A 23,640-nucleotide genomic window follows, 5' to 3' on the forward strand; every position below is an offset into this window, starting at 1 on the left:
TCCAAAGCTTTTTTAGAAGGCAGAAAGGGTTTCTTGATTGTTTGCTCTAAAATGAGTTGTACATACCATGGGGTGTTCCCCAGTAATTCTCGGCTCACACCCATACCTTCCATCTGAGTTATGGCACATATTTTAGAATGACATTTAGTTGTGACTGGAAAAGATCTCAACTCCTCATGAAGTGCATTAGCTAACTCTCAGATAATGCTACAAAATCTTCAGCTTTGAACACCAGCTCTTGCTAGGCAACGTTAGCGATGGAGGTGAAAGTAGACGGATAGTTGCCCTGGCTTCTGAGCCATTTTGGTGCTGATCCTGCCTCTGGTATAAAGCAGAGTCCAAATTGTTCTCACTCACGTCTGTCTGGAACGGTCAGCCTCTACTTTCATCATACTTTGAAGATTACCATTGTTTTTTGAAGCTGCAGAATAGGCCAGCAAGGACGCAGAGGCTGACTTGAAAATGCATGCTGACATAATCGCTGCTGGTTTCTGACTCAGCAGAGACATAGATGTGTTTCTCGGAGCAGAGGATGTTGTTTCAGTTACTCACGCTTCTGAGGCAGTCTGACATGAAAGACTGAACAGGGTGGAAACTTTCACTTTGAGCAAAAGAACAGTTTTAAAAGAACCTACATGCCTGTACCTTTTCACGTCTGTCCCTTCCCACAGCTGTCCCAGCTCAAATGTTCAACTCCCCAAACTGTTTGTGGCAGAAAAAGGAAATTCAGTTAAGTGTGAAGATGTGTTTTCAGAAAAAATTACAGCTCTGGAGCTCTTGAACAATAATGCGGGAAAAGTCAGAGACCCTCCAATTGCTGCAGAGGATCTTAACACAACAGGGTATTTCAGAGGAAAGGCACAGGTGAGGACATTATGCCCTTACACTGTCAAAAGTCCTTGTTTTTTGTCCACCTCTTCTCCCTGGCAAGCTGCAGGCAAACTGGAGGATGCAGCCCAGATCTGGCACAGTCACAAGGGATTTTCAGCTCCCCAGTTAAAGCGGTGTGTAGGGCTCAACAGGGAAACCAACATCTGTGTAAACATCTAGTAATAACAACACAGGGGGCAATCAGGGCGTCACCTTTGAATCATTTATCTGAGGCAGGTGCTCATAGTGATGACCAGAACATTCCTGCAATGAGCAGAAACATGCAAAATGTTGAAGAGTTTTTGAAAATGCCCGTGTTCAATTTGCAAAATCACACTTCTTGAAAAAGCCTCTCTTTGGACAGAGAAAACAGTTTTCCTCTTATGCTTGCACGCCGTATGTATTCTTGATCTGACATGACTTGCAACCACAAGAGAGCACTCTTTCTTTTGAAGATTTCTCAGCTTCCCCAGAAAGCTAGAGACATGCCGTATAAGTTTTGCAAACTGCTTGTGAGCTGTTTCAGTTAGACCAGAGCAGCCGAAACAACAAAGCTTGCAGTTGTCTTTTGGATTTCATTGTGAAAAGCCTTTGGGTAGTTTTCAGATGACGGAAGATCCTTGGTTCCTGAAAGGGAGGAGTTCTGCCAAAACTTTGAAGATCCCTGTAAACTTTGCAAATTACCCATCTTTTGGAGACAATTATATCAAACGATATTGTGGATTACAATACATGAGAAGTGTTTAGAGCCTGGAAGATTATTTATGTTTGGCATTAACTCTTCTGGTCATAATTTCGAGCTGAGAGAAAAGGAATACACAGGAACCCTCTTATTATCTTTTGAAATATGAAGATCAGAGGAAAAGAAGGGTTTAAAGTGTGGAGTGATGGTCGTCAAAACCTGTCTGTAAATTAGCTGGCATCCTACATCTATAAAAACAACAAGGCTTGGAGCTGCTTTCTAGGCACAGAGTGGACCTCAGGAGTTGTTTGCCGTGTTTTGAGATCTGAATTTTTGTACACCACAGGAGGAAATTGCAGCCTGCAGGGCAGAGTACCTATACAAATGTTTTCTCCTTGCTTGGTCTGATAGAAGATTTGGAAGCCAAATTCAGGAACTGACATTCCACTGGTGAGGGAAAAAAATAGAAAAAAAGAAGCATGGACAGCAATAAAGATGATGATGGACTGTTGAACAGGATCGCATTTCCAGGAGCTATGTCCCTGGCTAACAGCCATGTGCATCCCCATGGGGTCCCCCTCAGGGAACCTTTTGGGGTTCCCTTCCATCTGGATCCGTCTTACTGGGAGCAAGCCTACGGCAGGCACGCAGGTCGCATCTCCTACATCCCATTCCCTGGCTGCGTGGGTGTCTACGACTATTCCTTTGAGCCTGCCTTCATTCGAAAGAGGAATGAGAGGGAAAGGCAGCGGGTGCGCTGCGTAAACGAGGGGTACACACGCCTGAGAGAGCACCTGCCCAAGGAATTTGCTGACAAGCGCCTCAGCAAAGTGGAGACCCTGAGAGCTGCCATCAGCTACATCAAACACCTGCAGAGCTTGCTGGACTGCCATCCCTTCGGGTCTGACAGCAAGGAAACGCGCTCTGCCAAGGAGCTCCCGGCAGCTCCCAGTCCTGGTCCCCCGCAGGAGTGCAACAGTGATGGAGAGTCCAAAACCTCCTCAGCTTCGTCCCCCTACAGTGAATTTGAGGAGACGGGCAGCTAGGAAACAGCCTCTCTGGAGACAGAACCCTTCAAGCTCGGCTGAAAACCAAATTTTAACACCCTGGGGATTTTTCTACAGGCAAAAATGACTACCAGGAAAATGGGAAACACCTAAGAGAGAAAAAAAAAAAAAAAAAGAAGATATTTTGTCAATGGACTTTAAATGCTGTCTGCATAAAACCTAAAGATGGTTTGTAAGCAGATATCTCTCAGGTTGCTTCAGCTGTATTGCCAAACTTCATATGAGTTGTTAAAACTGAAGCAACTTCTGCATTCTACTTTTCACTCAGCTTTTATTCTGCTTGTCTGTTTTCTTTTGCCTTTCACTCATTCAGACAGCAAAAACAGATAAATCCATTTCAGGAAATTCTCCTCCCCTTTCTCCTGCTTCCTCATGTAAGTTTTATTGTCTGTTTTTCCTGACTGCTAACCTGAGATGCACTGGGTTGCAAACACTTGGACTGGGAAAGGTAAGATTTAGATAAAATGGCTTTCCCTAAAATTTTTAGAAAATTCACAAGAATACTTCCCTATCTGAAAAGGCAATTGAAAAATATAAATAATTTATATTTGGGAATTAATTTCTTTTATGACGTCTTCTAAAATGAAAGAAGCAATTCATACATTGGATGCTGGCTGTTTGGTGATTGTTCAAAGGATAATTTTCAGGAAAATAAAATCTGACACTTTCATTATAATCAATGCTAGGAAGAGGGAAGCAGAGTTCTGTAAAACTGCACCTTCAAAAGCAAAGTTTCACTTGTGATACTGAAAAAGTGTTACTGGCTTCTTTTGTTCTTTTCTGAAAATTGAGTTTGTGGACAAAGTAGTTTTGATTGTGTCTTTTTGACAGGTCAGAAATTATATGCTTAGAAATATCTTCCTGTAGTGGTTAGATACTGGTGTGTACAAAAAGAGCAATGTTAGATATGTCCATTTACATCTGCATGAACATATAGGTATTTCTCCTTTTGTTTAGAATATTGTGTTACTTTGTCAAAGAATACACCTTTTGAAATTACCTCAAAATCTTATGGAATACCTTTAATTTGGACCATGGCTACATAAAATGAGAGTTTGTCTGCGAATTACTCTAAAAACTTCCTTTCTCAAAGGCCAGTTTTAAGTAACATTTAGCTCATGTGTTTAAATCCCATTCTGAATATGGGATAAACTTGTTCTTACCCCTATAATTTCCACAGATGTTTCAAACTTTTTTTTTTTTTTGGCATCACGATGGTGAAATGGTTTTGTATCTTTTTGTCTTTCCTTCATGTTATGCTGACTGAACACCTGAAAAAATACTCCTGTATAAATAAGAACAAATATTGATTAAATACCTCAAAACATGTCCATAAATTTCATTTAAATAAAAATCTGAATTAATCCTGGCTGTGATATTTTCACTTTCAATTGACAATGAAAGGGACAGCACTGTAAGTAACAAATTTTCAGGAAAGAATAAAGAAAATGAATGGGAAGTAAATATGAACTGCTACCTATGAAACGAAATTTTTTATTTAGATTTTTAAATCTAGATCAGGAGCAGGTTTGTGCTGTGGTCATCTAGTCAAAATTATTTGGTACAAACATACTTTGCTGATTTCTAGGAGACTACTGTGAATATTTGTACACTTTAAGCTATTGGGTGCCTACCTTCAAGTACTTGCAGTCCAAGTGTGGGTCTAGGTATTGCTGGAGCTCTGTACCCAATTATTTTTTCTTGAATTACAACCAATAACCTTGAAAAACAAACACATTTAAGCAAATCACACAGTTCAGAAGTGGAAAAAGCCTAAAGGAGTTGTCCAAATGACTTTGCTGCAAATAATTCGCTCAGCCTGACTGTACTGAAGGAGCACTGTCCAAAATGTCAACGGCAGTCACAGGCTTCATTCTTTATTCTTTATGTGGTAAGCAGTTTCCTTTTTCTAATGACTATGTTGTTTTCCTCAGCGCTGTTATTCTTGCAGGGCCTGTTTCCCAGGCCCAAAAAGTAGAGGTCTAGTTACCTGGGCAGTTCTCTCTAAGGATCCAGAGCTGAAACACTGATTTTTGTAATTATTATCCAAGAAAGAGGAGAAGAGTAAGGCAGTGGTCTGAATGTCTGGTTTGGATCCATTATTTGGGGGCTTTTTAAATTCCTTTTGTGATCTCTGACAAGAGATTCAGCCTCTCTCCCTGCCTCAGTTTTGAGATTTCTGGAAATATGGTAGTGCTTCTGGTAACTGTCAGTAAGTCTGAATTGCATTTCTCCCTCAAAGCAGAGATTAAATCTTTGTTATCTATTAGAAACATAGACTTCCTCAGACTACCTAAAACAAATTCTGTGAAACGTGGAGTTGTCTGTAAAGCACTTTGGAGGTGAAAAGCAGCTAATGTATATATAATGACAATAAAGAGCCAAATCATACAGAGCCACTGAAGATAAAAATTATCAGAATGACTGTTACTTCCTGCGCAAGAGGCATCATATAACACCCCAAATAAATTTTTAGGTCAAATGGTTATCACAGAGGCTTGACCCCTACAGAGCCCCATCCACGAGCCATAGTCTTTTGATTTCCACATCCCAGAGAGATGGTGTGGTGCGCCGCCTTCTCCATGATCAGCTGGTTAGACTGGCTGGAGAAGTCGACTGGGTCATAGCTCTGCCCCCTTGCAGCTTCATCTCACATGGGATGTTCCTCAACAGGAGTCTAACCAAGTGGAGAGCATCACACCCTGGGCCTGTGCTGGGCCATTGCCACTGTAGGGTATCCCCTCCTGTGTGTGAGACAGGCTGATCTGCTGCACATCTACATGGGACTGGTTTGTTTGTTGCATATCCTTAATACTATGCAGGCAGAACCATACCTGGATTTTGTGAAATAATATTCTGGAAAACGCGTCTGGACATAAAGTCAAGGAGACTGGTTAAAAGTCTACATTTCAATAAACCTGTAGGTACTTTTTTTTAGATTATACAGCTTTAACAGCTCTGGAGATGTCCTTAAAATGCCTCCCAATCCAATCTCTATGTTGAAGATGCAAAAGCGAGTGTGTCACATGTAGCTTAATTTAATTTTCACAGTATCACAGTATGTTTGGGATTGGAAGGGACCTCAAAAGATCATCTAGTCCAATCTCCCTGCTGGAGCAGGAACACCTAGGTGAGGTTGCACAGGAACATATCCAGGCGGGTCTTAAATGTCACCAGGGAAGGAGACTCCACAACCTCCCTGGGTAGCCTGTTCCAGTGCTCTGTCACCCTCACTGAGAAGAAGTTTTTTCTCAAATTTAAGTGGAACCTCTTGTGTTCCAGCTTGATCCCATTGCCCCTTGTTCTATCATTGTTTGCCACTGAGAAGAGCCTGGCTCCATCCTCGTGGCACTCAGCCTTTATATATTTATAAACATTAATAAGGTCACCTCTCGGTCTCCTCTTCTCCAAACTAAAGAGATCCAGCTCCCTCAGCCTTTCTTCATAAGGGAGGTGCTCCACTCCCTTAATCATCTTTGTTGCCCTACGCTGGACCCTCTCCAGCAGTTCCCTGTCCTTCTTGAACTGAGGGGCCCAGAACTGGACACAATATTCCAGATGGGGTCTCACCAGGGTGGAGTAGAGGGAGAAGAGGACCTCTCTCGATCTACTGACCATGCCCCTTCTAATACACCCCAGGATGCCATTGGCCTTGCTGGCCACAAGGGCACAGTGCTGGCTCATGGTCATCCTGCTGTCCACCAGGACCCCCAGGTCCCTTTCCCTTTTAAAAGAAAATGAATTCTTGGATGAAAAGGAAATTCTTTCTGTGGGAAAAATCTGTCACAGATTGAACCACTCATAGGAAGGTTGTACATTTTTTTTTCTCGCAGTTCCTGTTGTCATGCAAACCCCTTGCACACTTTAAGCACATGGAAGTAGAAAACAGCTCAAGATTTCCCAAATATGGAGCAATGCTTTCTACGGGGATCAGCAATGGTTTCAATTGAATTATACATTTCAAAAGTTTTCCTGAGCTGTTTCTGTCTAGATAAAATTTTTCTTCAAAGCTTCTAAAGTGTATCATTATCAGACTTTGAAAGTGGGCAGTGATTCAGATTGTCACCCTGAGAGTTAAAGTTTAAATAAAAATGTTGACCAAGAATTCTCTCTGTGCAGCACAATTACTATTTACAAGAAAGGCAAACACTGATATCCCTAGGCAACCATGCTATAGCTTTATCAAACTCATGCACACCAAATGCACACTTTAATCTTTATATCAAATGTGGAAAAACCACACATTTGAAGTCTTCCCTCTTCTGACATTAAATTACAAATCCATTTGCTCCTTGATATTATCAGCATTTTAAAGATGTGTAATCCTGGCCATGGGATTGCTTTTAATCCTGTAATAGCTATTTAGCTGATTTCTCTGTAAAAGCCCATCCAAACTCCTTTCATGTTATATTACCCAGTGTCAATAACATGGCCAAAGAAAACTAGAAAGCACTATAGAAAAGTCATGTTCAGACAGTAAAACAGTCAGTTTATCTCACTGGAATAAATGAACAGGGAATGTCCACACAAAAATAAAGCATTTTGGAAAACATTTGTCGCCAGCATACTTGGGAAGGAGGCAACAGAAGATCAAAAACATTTTGAGGAGGGATTTTCAAGTGGTACCAATGGGAGGGCCATGCGAAAGTTAGCTGAGGTCAATCACTATGACTGAGCAAGGTCTCAGTAAATCTCTCCAAAAGAGAGTCTAAGCACATATAACCTTACCAGGTACTCGTATCTAGTAACCCTCAACATATAGATAAATGGCTACAGAGTAAGAGGTAAATTAATTCTAGACAAATTCGGAGAAGCAAAATGGTAAGACTGCAGCTGTACCCAGCTCTTACACCAGGCTGACCAGCTGTAGATCAGGAAACCCTGTATACACAAGATGAGCAACACTCTCCGTCAACTTGAAGGTGTGCTTGTAGGTAAAAATCTGCTATAAATACTCACTTATGTATTTCCCACATAATTTTAAACATTTTTTCCACTTCGCTGTGAATATGTCCACTGACAGAGCAATGGAAAAGTTCTCCTTGTTGCCCTTGCCAGGAGAACAAACTAGAGGAGTAAAGGTGTTTCTGAAGGTACGTCTCTCTCTCTGGATCTCAGTGGATCTCTGTGAAGGGGTTTCGTTAGAAGGAGATATGTTGTTGAATTAGTCAGGCCCAAAGGAATCTCAAGGCCACTTCAAGAAGCTGAGAACAGAATCTGCTGTGAGAAAGAGGGGCGTTTTTTCATTAACAGGGCCTCAGCATGGCGTGAGTCGTCGGACCTATCATCAGTGGGGCTCCAGCGTGTGGACTGCCCATGATACTCATTTAGCGAATCCATGCTTGGAGCGTGGATTCGTGATTAGAGAATAGTTGCGTATATAAGGAGACATGTTTCTGTAATAAATGGCTTTTGCGTGATTCACATTGAATCAGAGTGCTGAGTCCTTTATCGTTCCAACAGATCTCCATACGGAGGATCCAATGGTGGATCAAATACAGAGAAGAGTCAGGCTAGGATGCTGGTGAAAGGGGCACAGACTTCCAAAAACATTTGTTTGGAAGTTACAGCAGTTTGACAAGGTGGCACTGCTCAGAAGATGCCCCAGAATCAGCTGAAAATGTTATGCATCCTGAAGCAAGAACCTGGAAAGTCAGTAGGAACCAACATGTTCTTTTCGTGTGCTGTGCAGGAGACCGGTAGTGCTTTTCAGGAGTGAAGGGACCAGCTTTTTGCTGTCATCAGCATGTCCTTCCCCTTACCCTCTCACATCCATGTTGCACAATTAGTCCTGTGACCCTTGGGTCTGGTTGGCATAGCAGGCACAGCTAGCTGGTGGGCTGGGGACCCAGCACCCAACTGTGCTTGAGTGCCAGTGGAGTTCTGAAGAAGCAGATGATGGCAGGGTGGGAGAAGGGCTGTTGCTTCGTTCTGGGAAGGAGAAGTTTGCCTAGGTGGTTGTTCAGATGGAAGCTACCATTCTGTAAGAGTGGGATTTAACAGGTCCAGTTTTAGCATCAACACTTCAGTAGCCACTGGGGACTTGCCACAAGGCCTTTACAGATGCAGATCTCTTACTATAATCAAATTAGCTCAGTTATCACCCTTGTTGCCAGAACTTGTCCCTCCGTGGCCTGAGCATGCAATGTGCACACAGGGTACAACCAGCACCAAGGCAGATACTTGAATAGATGAAGGTTGTGGATAGTTGCCTCTACCAGGCCTGGGCTGAGGGTGACAATAAAGACTCAGAGCTCTAGCTTGGCAGTGAGGTACAACTGCAGAAGAAAAAAAGTCGGCCCAGCTTGGAAAGTGAGCTGAAAAATGAAGTGAAAACCAACTAAAACCTAACTCAGGAATGGATAGCATGGATATGTGCTGAGACTGGGTTTATTGGATACTCTTCAGAGGGAAAGCATAAGAAAAGGTTGGTTTGATTGGTTTGCCTTTAGTTGTCATGACTTACACAAGAACCATTTTCCCCTAGGGAACGTAGTAGGTGCATGCGTACAAGCTGGAAAGGCTGGGGTACCTATGACCTGGCCCTGGAGTGGAGCTCTGCTGCTGTGCTTTTCCTGGGCAGACCAGGAGCCTCATGCATTCTCACACTTTGCAAATCCAAGACAAAGCCCATTAGTGGTTTTTTTTGTCTGCTCTCTGATGGAAACAAAGCTTAGACTATGCTGTGTGTGTGAAACATCCCATCTCCAAACCTTCTGAACCTCTGACTGATTTTTGCCCAACCCCCATGGGAAGAGAGTTCCAAAACACAAATCAAACGTCTCATTTAAAAAATATTTATTTATTTATTTATTTATTTTTTAAATAGGGGGTGGGCAGAGGCAGGGAGGATTTATGGTTCAGGGTGATGAGCTTCATCCTGGATCAAATTCCCATGCCACCCAACTGTTGGAGGCCACAAGCCCTGGGGCAAACCCAGAAAACAGGCAGTACATCTGCTTTTTAGCCACCTCCAGTCATAACTCGGTGTATTTATGTAAACTGAGGGGATTTGTCAAGGTCAAAACACCCGTCTGTGAAGCTGGCTGGTTGAAGGCTCTGATTCATTACCACTGCTGTCTTTAGATATGGCTAAACCCAAACTGTGGGTTACACAAGTGGGGAGCAGCCAGCAAGTCCATATTTCACTCTTGAATTCCCTCACCCTTTTTCAAAGGCTTTGAAGCCAAGCTTGTAGGATTCACTGTCATTTGAGAATGAGCCTGCATTTGCTCAAGCATCAAGAGTTAAATCTATGTTACTGTGGACCTCGGTTTTTACCAATTATGTTTTTGCAGGTGCAGGAAATGAAAATATACATTGATATGGATCATGTTTTTAGCCAGACTAGAAGAAGCCCTAAAAGAGAGTTCATAAATCTTTCTGCCAGTTTTCCCCTGGAAAATCTTGGAGACTCCTCGGCTAACTTCAGATATGGCTGGAGATAGAGGTCTCAAAGACATGAAACTTATACATGGTCCATGAATACGCGTGGTGTTGGAGTAGAAAGACAGGCCAAATTAGAGTCCTTACAGGAATGGACTGTGAGAGGCTGAAGGGTTGAAAATGTGGGAAAGATAGTGGGCAGTGAAGCCTGGGAGTGAATAACACAAATCCAAGCCAAGGTGCATTTGCTGTGTTGCTCACAAAGCATCTTGCTTGTCCCCATGATTTTATTTTGATGTGGTGTGTTTCTGGGCATAGGTAGCAGATTTTTGTGTTCCAAGGCTGTCAGCCATCGGCACTGAATTCTAACCGATCTTTTCCATCTGCACCAAGATCACAAAGAGAACAAGTATTTACAAATGAAGGGAATTTTCGGATCTTTTTATGTATGTGCTTTACTACCAGCATTATGCTATATTAGGCTGCTCTCTAGATGTCGCTCATTTAAATTTAAGATGCACCAAAAAAGTCTCAGACTCAGCTGCAGAGGGTTTATCCCAAGGGAGCACCCATATGGAGGTGACGTGTGCGTGCCCACACCCAGAGGTGTTAAAGCTCGCTGGTGTTTAATGAATGAAACATAATAGACTGTGTAATGTATAAAATAAATAAACCAGATGGACAAATATTGGCATGTGTGTTGTGGTGTTTGTGCATGGGAAAAAGAGGAAGGATAGCAGAGGAAAGGGAGAAAAGAAAGTGGTTTTGAAGTGTGTCACACTGCTTGATGTCAGATGAGTTGCCTGGCTGAAACAAGGGAAATCAGAACAAATTAGATATGGCACCTTTGGGGAGGATTAATATTTCTAGAAAAACAAAACAAAACAAAACCAACTTAATATATTTGCAGGCAAACCCTGCCGAGATATAAAAAGGCTGTGAGACTTTGCATAGCAAAAATGCTAGTGAGAACAAGCAAAGCTCTGGCTGTCACAGACCAGGACTTAGAGGGAGTCATAGACTGGGCTGTAGAGCAGCATGACCACCAGCCAAGGTGGGTGTTTTCCATCATTTAAAGTGCTTTCTTCCTTTCCCCTGCACACTTCTCATCTTCTACTGGGAGGGAAGAGTGCTCCTGCCTTCCTCTCGAGGGCTGGCTTTGCGTTTTTAGCCCAGGGGTGCTATGAGTTTAGGCAGGACTCAGCTTTGCCTCTTGAGGCCTTGCTCACTTCAGGCATCCCTCATGAGCTTTGCCACAATTGGTCATCTGCATCTACCACCTCTGTCACAAAGCAGAAATGAGAGGTGGAGCAGGCTGGGGCAGAACGACTGGGTGGGCCTTAATCCTGGAGGAGCAAAATGGAATATTAAGGAGGGTAAGAAAAGCCCAGCACCATGACGAGAGCTGTGATGAGGACCCTGGAGGGCAGATGGAGGCCAAGCACAGGAAGTGTCTCTCTTGAATGAGTAGTTGCACCACTGGCACCACTCTTCCTTCTTCCTCCTCCTCTTCATCTGTTCCCTGGGGCCAGGAGTCAGCAGTGCTCCTGGAAACCATGGGAACATTGCGCTGGACATCACAGGGAAAAGGGAGAATGCTGGCTCTGTGAATGGCAGTGAGGGAACAGGAGTGAAATCTGTAGCATGGGGCATCCAAACCAACATAGCAACACATCTGTTAGAGAAATTGGAGAGCTGTAGGCTAAGCATGCTCCTCTGGGCATGATGGGAAGCCTTGCCCAGCTGAGGAATATAGGAAAGGCTGTCCACTGCTGCTAGTGTTTTCCAGAGAGTGGATACAGGTTTACATCATAGCGATAAAGCCCACTTTCTTTACGTTTTGCAATTCTCCATTGATCCCCATCATTTTCCTCTTCTCCCTCCTGTTTGCCCCTGCTGTAGAGGCAAGGGTATAAAAGAATGTCCTGGCTGTATATTTTGTGCCTTTCTTGTACAGCAGCCTGATTTCAGCATCCCTTCTTCCTAGCACTGCTCTGCTGATCACGCTATGTGTGGCCCTTGATGAAGATGGACATGCCTTGCAGCAGCTGGGCAGGAGGTGGGTAGGGAGCTGCTTAATAAGCAAAATTTAAATTAAAAAAAAAAAAAAACTCAATGCTTGTCAGAAAAGAAGAAGCAATATGATTTTACCACAAGCCATTGTGCAAAAATAGCTGAGACCACAGCATTTGCATGACAGTGAGTCTGTCTGCGTGCACCTCAGACACACCATATTTATCTGCCTGCCATCGCTTCTCCTTCATCTTTTCTTGTTCATTATTGCAAAATACCTGCAAGCACATTTCTTATCAAAGTGCTGAGCAGTTGTGAGCAGGCTGTGCTCCAGTTGGGGAGTGAAGGGGAAGATTACAGAGCTCAGCCCACCTGCCATCAGGAACCAAGTGATAAACCCAGATTACTTCAGGCCTGGGTTTTCCCTCTGTTTCAACAACAGCGTGGCCCTCCTTTTGCCTCTGTGCTGGGAGCAACAGTAGATCCCATCTCACTGGAAAATATCACTGGATTGCCCCTACACCGCTTTACCATGAGCTGGTTGCAGCCATGGTGCTGCTGTGAGCTTGCTGGGTTGCTTGTACCCTGTGTGAGCGGAAGCACCCGAGTCCCCTGCGCTCACAGATACATCTGCCCTTGCACGCACTGCCATCTGCATCTATTCTATTCTATTCTATTCTATTCTATTCTATTCTATTCTATTCTATTCTATTCTATTCTATTCTATTCTATTCTATTCTATTCTATTCTATTCTATTCTGTATTACAGATATAGTAAGGGTGGTGGGGACAAAGAGATCTCCCTGCCAGTCTGTCATGCCAACAGTGCCACTGCTGTCCTCCTTGCCATCAGCTCCCTCCTGCTGATTAGTGCAAACTGTCAGTGAAGCCAAGCGAAAAGCCACTGAAAATACCCAAATGAGTGCTCAGGCCCTGCCTAGTTCCACTATTGCTTCCTGGCTCCAACAATACACTCCGAGCATGACTGGGTAGTGCTTCACCCCCAGTTCTCAGGGCTGATGCCCCATGCAAGCCGTGGTGGTGCATCCCGAGGGGCCTGTTAGGACAGATCAAAGCTGAGCGCCTACAGCACGTCAGTGTTACATGCTGTACCAATGCAAGGCATTTGCCTCTGTTTATGTGCAGCATGCTCCATAACTTTGCATTTAGCAGTTCTGTGAAAGCTTCAAAAGTTCCATTTATGTTAACAAGCCCATAAAGTGTAAGGTTATTAAATGTTGTTTATAGTACCCTGTCTGAGAAGCTCTTTCAGTTACCAGATGTTTGAATTTTTACTAAAAGCAAGTTTCACAAGGACGCCAAGTTGCATCTGCATGTGTTGTGCGGAAGGACGAGAAAAACAGCGGCAATGCCATCGCCATGCAATGGCTGAATTACTGTGGAGTATAGATGGTCAGTGTTTTCAGAGAGGAATCAAATATGTTGATTGTGATTGAAAAAAATGTTGCATTTAAATGTTCTAAAATTTATTTTTAGTACCACTTTTTTAGCATTGGTTATTTTCTGCAAACTTTACTGGAATTTCACTGAGTTAATTGTCTTAAAGAGCACATTTCACATTTGCATCTTTGGTGAAAAACTCATGGTTTAGTAATTTCATCACCTAGTAATCACCACAAAACCTAATATAGTTGTTGCGTATGTGGAGTGATGGATATCAAAAGCTGTGGCTGGGCAGAAGATGGTCATACAGAGTGAGGATTAGGTAAGAGCAACACGGCCAGTGTGGCATTGTGCAGAGCAGGCATTTGTAGGGAGCAGCTGGACAGGAAAGGCTGGAAAGAAAAGAGTTTAGACTGAGTTAAAGGAGATACCTGTTGATGTGTTGGGAAAGGATCCCAAGGTTTCATCCACATAGTCACACTGGGAAGGTGGTGCCAAGAGCACATTCACGGTCTCAGAGTTTTTTTTCCTGAGAAAGAAGTATAAAGTGGGGTCTGTGGCCAGACTTTCCACGGCTGAGGTATGAGGTAAGAAGAGCACCTCTAGGAAAGTCACTAGTGAGTTTTCTTTGACGTTTTTAATTGCAAGAGATAAAGTAAGAGTTTAATAATCAAGTCCAGCATGCAAGTGTGGGCACAGATGTGCACGTTGCAAATGCCACAGGGCATCTACTATAGCAGGTGCCAAGGTTTGGGCACCAGTGTGTGGTGTAACATGTCACTCCAGTGTGACAATAGCAGCAGCAACCTATGTCCAGGAATCATTGGGATGATGTATTTTATTTTGTACCTGAAATAAGTTTTACAGATGGGGCAATGTTTATTCTGTAAATAATTCTGAGGGACATTTTGAGTTTGAAAGAGTACAGTTGAAAATACTGTACAAATGTATTTGTGCTGAACCATGCTTGCAAAACAGACGCAGCTTTCATTTTATTTTTTCCTGAAAGCATTCTTCTCTTTTCAGCTAGCCCTAACATTTAATACCGAGAACAAAGTCCACGAGCTTATGCTTAAATACAGTCAGTGACTTGATTGTGACAATTAGGAAAGTGACTTGGGAGATCTGAAGGTTTAAGGCATTCACACCATGAACATTGTGACTGGAAATCTATTGCACTTAGAATTTACTTGGAGATGTTTAAGGAAAGGCAATTTGTAAGGCAGAGCAAAAACCCTCAAAAGCTTTAGAGAGTCAGTGAGATCTCTGGAAGATCAAGTGCTATTTTTTTCTGAGACTCCTTGGGATGGAGCTCTTTGGAGAACAGGTTTTACAGAGAAATTTCCAGTACCTCTTAGTTTCAGCCAGGTGAAATATACAAAAACATTACAACACAGATGCTCCTAAGGAAAAGCATGTATAAGACAGGCTATTGGACAGCACTAGGAGTATATTCTGCCTGGCACATTATGGATGTGAGACAACACCTACATGGTTAAATCATATCCCCCCCTTTCTTGTTTCATTTTTTATGCTAGATTCAGTGGGACAAACTTACACCCTCATGAAAGACCTGGCAGCTCCCTCCCAAGTCCTGAACCTTATCCAAGTGATAATTATACCTGTTTGAAATTCGGGAGCTGAGAAGTAGCCTCCAGCCACTCAACAAAGGCTGCTCCAGTGCTCTGAGGAAGCGGTGCCGACACTTCCCTTCTCCTTTCTGCCTCCTCCTGAAACGCATTTGCAGAGTTTCCCTGAAGCCTCCCTGAAGAGATCTGGTGGAACCAGACCTGGTATCTCATGAAGTATCATCACATGCAAAGACAAAGAAACACCCCTACAGGCATAGTTAATGCAGACAAACCTTAATGGCTTTTTTTTTTTTTTTCCCTCTAGTTGCAAATGTATAATTAATCTCAGTTCAAATTTACATGTTTGATCTGCTGCTTTTAGGCTTCAGGTATCTTTGAAGGAAGGGGAAGACCCTGTGATTTGATCTGGAGTACCTATGACATGCTGAGTGTTTTGGTGGGCAGAACCCCTGTGCTGCTCAGATGTGGAGGGCTCCTGGCTTGCAGACATGGGGTGGGAGGGTAGGGGCTGAGGTACTTCCTAAAACCGGGGCACAGAAGCCCCTTCACCCCAAACCACCATTTCTGCAGGGCTCCCATGAACCGTGAGAGCACCCACAGCTGGGTGGTAGAAACCTCCTGCAGGCAGGAGGAGCTGATCCTCCCGCAAACAGACCCTACGAATCCTCACTTCTGCAGTGTAAAAGAAAAGAAAGGCATAGAGATGAAAACCAAATCCACTTCAAACAGGGAAATTTCTATTTGAAGTGCTGTCTTCGAGTCAAATCCTCCCCAGCAGCACTACTTTTTTCCGCTCAGTAGTGTGTATCAATTTCTTCTGACAACAGTTTTGTGGCTTCGGGATAAACAAGCCCAACTCCATCGGTATTATATTTTACAACTACAGAGAGACCACGGAGATTAAAATTCTTTGGATGAGTCACCAAAGATGGGGAGGGGGGAGATGGGTCCGCCGGGTGTTGTGAAAGGCAGGTTGAACACAAAACAAACTGAATCCAGCCTTTCATCTCTGGTGGTGCCATGGAGGCCAGGCCTTCCCCACGCCAGGAGGAAGGTGGACCTGGGTGACAAGGGCAGAGGTGAGGGGATGCCAGCGCGAGGGGCCCTGTGGAGGTGGTGGACATGGCGTCTTGCCTTCACGTGGTGGGTGACCCACGCCAGGAGGAAGGTGGACCTGGGTGACAAGGGCAGAGGTGAGGGGATGCCAGCGCGAGGGGCCCTGTGGAGATGGTGGACATGGCGTCTTGCCTTCACGTGGTGGGTGACTCAGGGCCGGGGAGGCCCTGGGGCTCTTCACCCCTTAGAGCACAATATTAATGTCTCGTTTCCCTGGCAAACACAAGTAGCTGAAGAAGAAAACAATTTCTGGTTGATCCACAAGGTTTTTGGTTTTACTTTGTTTTCCCACTGGAACCAAAGGCCTCCCTTCAATGTTTTCTTTCCCAAAATGCCGTGTTTTGGGTTGATCTCTGGATCTTTTGAAGCCCTTCTTGAAGTAAAGCAAAACAAAACGCTGTGTGCTGATGTGTTGCTGAAATGTTTCCACTCAAAACATCAGTCACTGTCCCTTTCCTTGGTGCGCCCTCCTTTCCCAGCTTACCAACTAAACCCACTGACGAATTTGAAGTGAAATCTAGCTGAGATGCTTTATCAGGAAAAAAAAAAATCTGCTGGAGGAAACGCACCTTGTGGCACCCCAGCTTGCCCTAGAAAACTGAATTCACTGGGAGGGTAGCCAGAGGGAGCTGGTTTTGGCCAATGGTAGAAACCTCTCTGCTTAAGGTACAGCTTTAATCCCTTTGTGCAGAGGGAGCTGGAGCCAGCCAGGAGCTGCCACCGGATTATTTTCTCTTGCAGTGTATGGCTTTTTATTGCATCAGATTATGATCTTAAACCACAGCATTCAACCCAGCCACCGCTCTGCCACAACAGGTGTTACCCTTGCAGGGCAGGGAGATGGATGGAAGATGTCTGATAACTTCATTAACTTGCTTCACACTCAGAACATGTCCAGAGTCTAGATAAAGGAGGACTCAATTCTTCCAGGATTGCACCAGCCCCTTTTCTTGAATCTCCTGCTCCAAGCAACATGGGTCTCTGCAGAGACAGGCTTGTAGAAGTATGGTGGGAAGATCCCTACAAGACTTCCCTGCCTCTGCAGTTGGCAGTAATATTAGGGCTAACTCAGTTATGAGCTCACATTCTCCCTTGTGCCTCATGGCTGATTTTTTTGGGCAGCAACAGAGCCTGGATGCTCAGCAGGGCAATTCCTTGAGCAGCAGTGACTTTCTCCATGGGGCATGCTGCAGGCTGCAGAGGTCGATGCGGGTCTCCCAGGCTGCCCTCACAGCACTTCTTGTCCATATTTCACCCCTCTGCTGGCATCAGCCTGCTCTCATGCTGTGATCTCCTCTTGCAAAGGGAAGAAGCACCTAGACAGAGCCACTCAGTGCAGTTTTGTATGCTGGGAGTGAGAGGTTGTGTCTTCATCCTCCTCGTGATGGAGACAGTGGAAACATCCTCATGAGCAACCTGATGCTCGCTCAGCTTCTGTCCCTTAGCACATGAACGCATGCAGGTGGCAAAAGTGAGGTGGCATATTTAGCACTTCTCAGAAGTCTACGTGCTGTATCCCCAAAGCACAGAGGAATTTAGGCACCTCACTGTCATGGAACCCAAGGTAAGGATTTAGATCAGAGGCTCTGCTTTGTAGCCAGAGGACTACCAAAAACTTTTCTAAGTTTTGCAGTGATTACTTGAAACTCTGAGCAGTTTATAAGCTCTTCTGCTTTCAGTTTAGATGGTGAGAGGAATGAACCCATCCCTCCAGCAGTGCCAGAAGCCACAGGAGAAGACAGGCACACAGAGATGCTGCACATTTGCAGGGCTGGGCTCTGCAGAGAGGTCACGCCGTGCAGCAGCACTCACAGGCGCGAAGGAGATGGTCCCTGTATCAAAGCTTGCTATTTCAATAGGAAAGACCGATAAAAAGTGAGAGTAAAGGAAATTATTTTTATCCCTGTTTGCAGATAAGGCACCAAGACATAGGAAGGTGAAGTGACTTTGTACAAGCTGGACGAGTCTGTGGTGCATCAGAGCACTGAAAAGCTGCTCTCTGGAGATGTACCTGAATGCCTCAGCCCTACGCTGAACTTTTCTCTCCAGAACCAGCCTGTGACAGGGGATTCACATTCTGCCAGAGGAACAGGGAGGAAAGGAGACAGCAATGGTGCTCTTGGCTGTTATTGATAATCATCAAATAGTTTGAATTCCTGCCCGAGAGACAAGGAAACGAATACTTGTCTCACAAACAAGGCTTCATGTTTCTCAATCAAGATAAAACTTCTGCCTCACCCACTGACCATTAATGGAAGAGCTCCCGGGGTCTGGCAGGAAGAGCGGCTGTGTGTCTCCTGAACTAACAGGACTTTTGGAGGCCTTGCCCAGGTCATCTGCAGCCCTAGGACTGAGGTGGGGAGGGATGGGGGGAACAGGAGGGACAAGCCCTCTCTGGAGCAGTAGGCAGCTCCTGGCGCACCACGTGCCTGTGAGCAAGGATGTCTCTCCCTCCCTGCTCGGCCCTCTGTGGCGTGGCTGGCTGCCCCCCAGGAAACCCCTTCCCAGGGGAGGTTTCTGCGCTATGGAGGTGCCCACTGGCTTTGCAGGCTCCTGGGGGAGGAGAGCACCCAGAGCTGCATGCATAGCCCTGCCTGCACCCAAAGGCACCCTCCTGCCAGCACAGCCCCATGTCTCAGGCTGCGGGCAAAGAGATTTCCATGGGTAATGTGTTTCCTCTCCACTCCAGGGCTCTGTCCCCCCCACCATGGAGGGGCTTTGGCATCGTAGACACACACAGGCTCATGTCAGGAAGGAGTCGCACAGAGTAATTTCTGGGCTAGACTGGAAATACACAGATACTGAAAATACTTAAAATGGAGAAGAAAATACTCAAAATAAATCAAAATGGAGAAGAAAGTGCTCATCACAGTCCTTTCTTTATCTGCCCAATAGAAAAACTCCTATGAGAGGTGAATGAAAAAATCCCTTTAGCAACATCTGCAGTATAAATAACCCCCAGGGAAAAAATAATTTACAGTGATACTTTTTTCTTCCTCATCCAAGAAGTGGTTAAGGATTTGGCAGGGAAACAGTGGAGGAACTGATCAGGCTACCTATGATTTTAAAGCCTGATAACTTGTCTGTGAATGCCACAAATTTATAGCCCAACAATAATAAGAGTTAGTCAAAAGTAAAACAAGCAGATTGCCTTTGGTTTTTTTTTAAGATTAAAAGCGCAAACAGGTTACAATTCTTAAAAGCCAAGAGCTGGGTAACCAGGTGATTTATTGGCAAGGCATTTCTCCAGCTGGGAAACCCACCTTTTTCTCCTGTCTGGAGCTGCAAAAAGGGTAATAAAAAGTTACGGAATTTTATTGGGTTTTGGCAGTACAACCTGGAGCCTGCTACCTTAGGACTAAAACAGAAAGGAAATACATCGCTAGTACCCCAAGACCCAACTGCTGTAACCCGAAGGGTTCATGCTTGCTTGCCATAGGGGGATGCTGCTGCCCACAGGGCCCAGGAGGGTTTTGGTGGCTGTTCTATGTCTTCCCTCTGCCCTGGGGCATGAAAAGCAATAATTTGGGGCAGAAGCATACTTTGGTGCTCATGCTGACCTGGAAGAGCTAAGGCCAAGCTTCATGCAGTCCCTCGTATGCTGCAGGCTAGGCAGGGTTCAGAGGTCCAGATCCTCCTACATTATTCCAAATACTGTATTTGATTGCTTTTCATCTCCCTCCTTTCCCCCTTAAATTTTGTCATAAAACCCTAATGTCTTGTCCTCCAGTGTGTATATTCACAACTGCTGGCAGCCTCCTTTTCTTCCTGAGCGGCTCTTCACTCCTCAGGTTTGATAATCTCCTACCACTTAATTACCTCAGGTAACAAGTTGCTACTCTAAAGCGTCAGGGCTTGGACCTTATCACACACACACCCACTGCCACACCTTTCTCTGCGGGAGCTGCACCCCTCCTTCCCCTTTGGTGCCTGTGGGGACCCCCTCCCCATCTATTTCTCCTTCTCCTCTTGACACATGGCAGGGGAACAGGTTCCCCAGGTTTGCATTTCAGAGTGAAGAGCTGAAAACCCAACCTACCTGACTCCCCCGCCCCAGCAGCTTGCTGGGGCTGAGAACAGAGAGGGGAAGAGCCTGGGCTCCCACTTCACCTACCTGACACGAGGCGCAATTTGCACAGAGGAAAATAAGGGGTCAGTGCCTCAGTTTCCTCGTGCACTGAGGAAGGAAGGACAAAAATGCTTCCCCCCTTCTAAATGCCTGCTGGGCAAATCTGAGCATAAGCAGAAAGCAGGTTGCTGGCTGTAGCTCAGCTGGGGTCAGGGAATGGGGGCCAATTGCAATCCAGGCTGACCCTGGCTCCTCTTTTGAGGAACAGGCTCCATCACAAGGCTGACTCAAACACCTCAGTGCGTGAGGGCAGCCCAGCTTCTGCCTGTCTGCTGCTAAGCCAGTAAATATTAGATTAAGTGCTGGCAGATGACTCCATTTCCCTTTCCTGGTCCTAATCTCTGCACTTAAGACTAGTGATTATTTTGGTTTCTGAACTTTATATACAATGTGATCTGCAGCAGCCTCCTGCGTTTTGGGAAGGAGGGTGCCGTAAGATAGGGATGAGCTCAGCGCCACAAAAGCCAGCAGTGGCAGCAGCTTAGGCTGGGGACTGCTCAGTGGGTCCCTTGGGGGACCAGAGGCTTCTCTGTGCCCTCTGCTCTCCCACTTCACACACTGCTCGGCACTCCTCCTGCTTCAGGGAATGACCCCCACCCTCCTGTTACATATCACAATTAAAAAACCCCACCAGAAACCACATAATTATTGGTGTTTTGTGGGTGCCAGGAGGTTACCATCTTCCTCTCCCTCCCACAGCGCAGGGGACAAAGCACCTGCACCCAGTGGCGCCCTGGCTGGGGAGATGCAGAGCTCCTCTGTTTCCACCCTACGCCTCCCACTGACACCTCCCCTGGCAGAAGACCAGAGGGGCTGGTGATAAAAACCCCTTGCCCTAGGACAGGGCTCAAGAGAAGCAAAACAAATGCCAGGTACAGGCAGGGCCCGCTGCTTAATTGAAGCCTTCCCTTCTGCAAGCCGGGGAACATGTTGGCACACGCTGCAGGAGGGATAGTGCTTTGTCTGATCGCTTTGAAGACTGGGAGGTGGAGGGAGAAGAGGCCAGTTTAAGTGTGTTTATGTTTGAGAGGAACAAAGGAGAGTGGAGGAGAAGCCGGGAGTGCCTGTGCCAGAGATGTGTCAAAGATCACTTGTTCCTCCTGGGCCAGAACACCAGCCCGGGACCACCAGCGGAGGAGGAAGCGGGGTGTGTGTGTGTGGAGCCATGTTTAAAGCCAGGAGAGGAAAGACAGAGCAGAGGAAAAAAACTCGCAAGGGACTTAGGATGGTGATAAACAGGACACAGGTTAGACCCCGGGCTCCCAACTAGCAGAGTATGTGATACAGCACAAACACACTGCAGTAGATAGCACTGCAAGCACATACCTTGCTGGGTCCTGGTTTTCTTTAGGGAAGGCTTAGTTGAGGAAGTTAGGTAGGACACAAACACTCGAGTTTAACCAAGGCAATAGAAGGAGGCTGTCACCTGTACCCCAGCTCTGCAGTCTTTTATGGCAAATGAAGCACTGGTCCCCTGATTTGCAGCACCTTCCTGAGGGGCTCTCACACAGCCCCTTCTCCCTCATGCTGCACCTCTCATCTCAGGTGACACAATTAGAAGACTCTGAAAGTCACCCACCAGCAATAAAAACCTGAAGTGCTTTTCTGTTTGCTATTTAACGCTATGCTAACGGTAATGAGAACAGCACCTGCACAAGCCCCTGAGTGCAGCGCAGTCAGTTCCTGGCAAGGAAGGAAATGCTTGCCTGTGCTTGCTGTTGCTGCACAGCATTGTTCCCTGCACAGCATCGGTCCCTGCAGCCAGTTCTGTGAGCACAGAGAGGAGCAAGGTGCCACAGCTGACACCTTCTACTTCCCAGGCACAGCAGCTCTGTTTTGACAGGTCCCAATCTGTAAGTTAAACCATCTTTTTCTCAAGCAGAGAATAGGATAAATGCAGTGAGCTATCTATCTCCCTAAAAAGAAGCCTGCATCCAAGGACTGGTTTGATTGCACCGGCTGAGGATAGACTTAACACAGACACCCTGTGCAAGCCCCAGGGCCAGCAAAGCTTCTGCTGCAGGTCATCATACAGACAACTGAATCAACTGCAGTTAGGCAGGGAATAGGTTAGTGCCTGCAGCTGGACAGAGGTGTGCAATGGCTCCAGGGTGTGGTGCAGACACAGATCTCCTACCTCCTACCTGCAGTTTCCCACCAAAAAAAAAAAAAAACAGAAGGAAAAAAGATCCCAATGATCATTTCACCGAAGCTTTTTCAGTCTTTTGGGGAAGGGAGGGAAGCACATCATACATTAACAGATATTCTGAGTTCTCAGTAGCCTTCTGTGGAAGCAGAGATGGTTGAATAAGCACACCAGCTCTTCAGTGTTGCCAAGATGCTTCTGGAGATCCACCTGTATTTCAGCATATGAATTTTAATGCTGCATGCCTTCCCTACCTATTTAAAAATTATGTTTAAAATGCAAATTTAAACAACCTAGTGGACAGCCCTACTTGGAAAAATAAAAAGAAGACAGACTTAAACCCATCCAGGTTTAAACAAAAAACTGGGAGATTTTACATTTTCACTCTTACTTTTTTAGGTGGTTAGGAAACCAGCACTGTCTTCCATTCAGCACAACACAGAACCAAAACTAGTACTAGCTTTCAAACAGGAAACCAAAACTGACAGCACTTCTTGCGTTTTTGAATGCTAATGTGTAAGTATGGATCATCAGAAGACTTAAGGCACATATATGAGAGCACCTCCATGGAACATGATTTCTGCTTGTTGTCAAAAATTGAAATTTGCCTCAGCAATGGTAGGTAAAAGTTAAAAGAACTGTGTTTGATAAATGCTTCATTGTTTTTTAAATATGCATGTTTTAAGGGTTCCCTTGCATTCCACATCAGAGTCTGAGATATTTATAGACAAACTTCTGCATTGAACATGCTCTAGTGCAGAAGATTTGAGACCAACAATTTGTCTTTCAATCACTGGAGGCTAATTCACATTTCTATGTGAAATGATTTCTGTTTGAAATTCAACAAGTGTGTCTCAGATCTCACAGATGGAAATCTGGAACAATTCCATTGGAGAAAGCAGGGGAAAACAAGAGACTGTGAAGCCAGACCCACAAGGGCTCAGAGCAGTGACTACTATTGTATGTGCTGCTTCTGAACCTGCGGCAAATACAGTATTTGAAATTAAGAAACCAATAAGCACAAAGTGATTAAGACAGTAAAATACCATTACACCTCCTGAGATCAATGGGTTTCAGCTAAGATCCTAAACTTAAAGGAATGTCTCATCAAAAGGCACTTGAGTCCATCAATCACGATCTGCTCAGTTCACAAGAGTCCCTGGCAGGGCTCCACTCCTGGAGCTTCTTTGAGGTTTTATTTTCCTTCAGCCGCCCTCTTGTGTCTGCACACAGGC

General features: G+C 45.1%; 1 protein-coding gene across 1 annotated transcript; it reads left to right on the plus strand.

The window, feature by feature from the left end:
* Positions 1-920: 920 nt before the first annotated feature.
* ASCL4 (achaete-scute family bHLH transcription factor 4) lies at positions 921-2,737 on the plus strand. Its single transcript, XM_071803663.1, has one exon. The coding sequence runs from the start codon at positions 2,032-2,034 to the stop codon at positions 2,596-2,598; it is 567 nt and encodes a 188-aa protein (XP_071659764.1). The 5' UTR covers positions 921-2,031; the 3' UTR covers positions 2,599-2,737.
* Positions 2,738-23,640: the final 20,903 nt, after the last annotated feature.

The sequence above is a fragment of the Patagioenas fasciata genome, chromosome 1, assembly GCF_037038585.1.
Source record: "Patagioenas fasciata isolate bPatFas1 chromosome 1, bPatFas1.hap1, whole genome shotgun sequence".
Classification (NCBI taxonomy): Eukaryota; Metazoa; Chordata; class Aves; order Columbiformes; family Columbidae; genus Patagioenas; species Patagioenas fasciata.

Bases quoted from the DNA above. Each gene is read 5' to 3' on its own strand.
- ASCL4 (XM_071803663.1), top strand. From the start codon at position 2,032: ATGGACAGCAATAAAGATGATGATGGACTGTTGAACAGGATCGCATTT.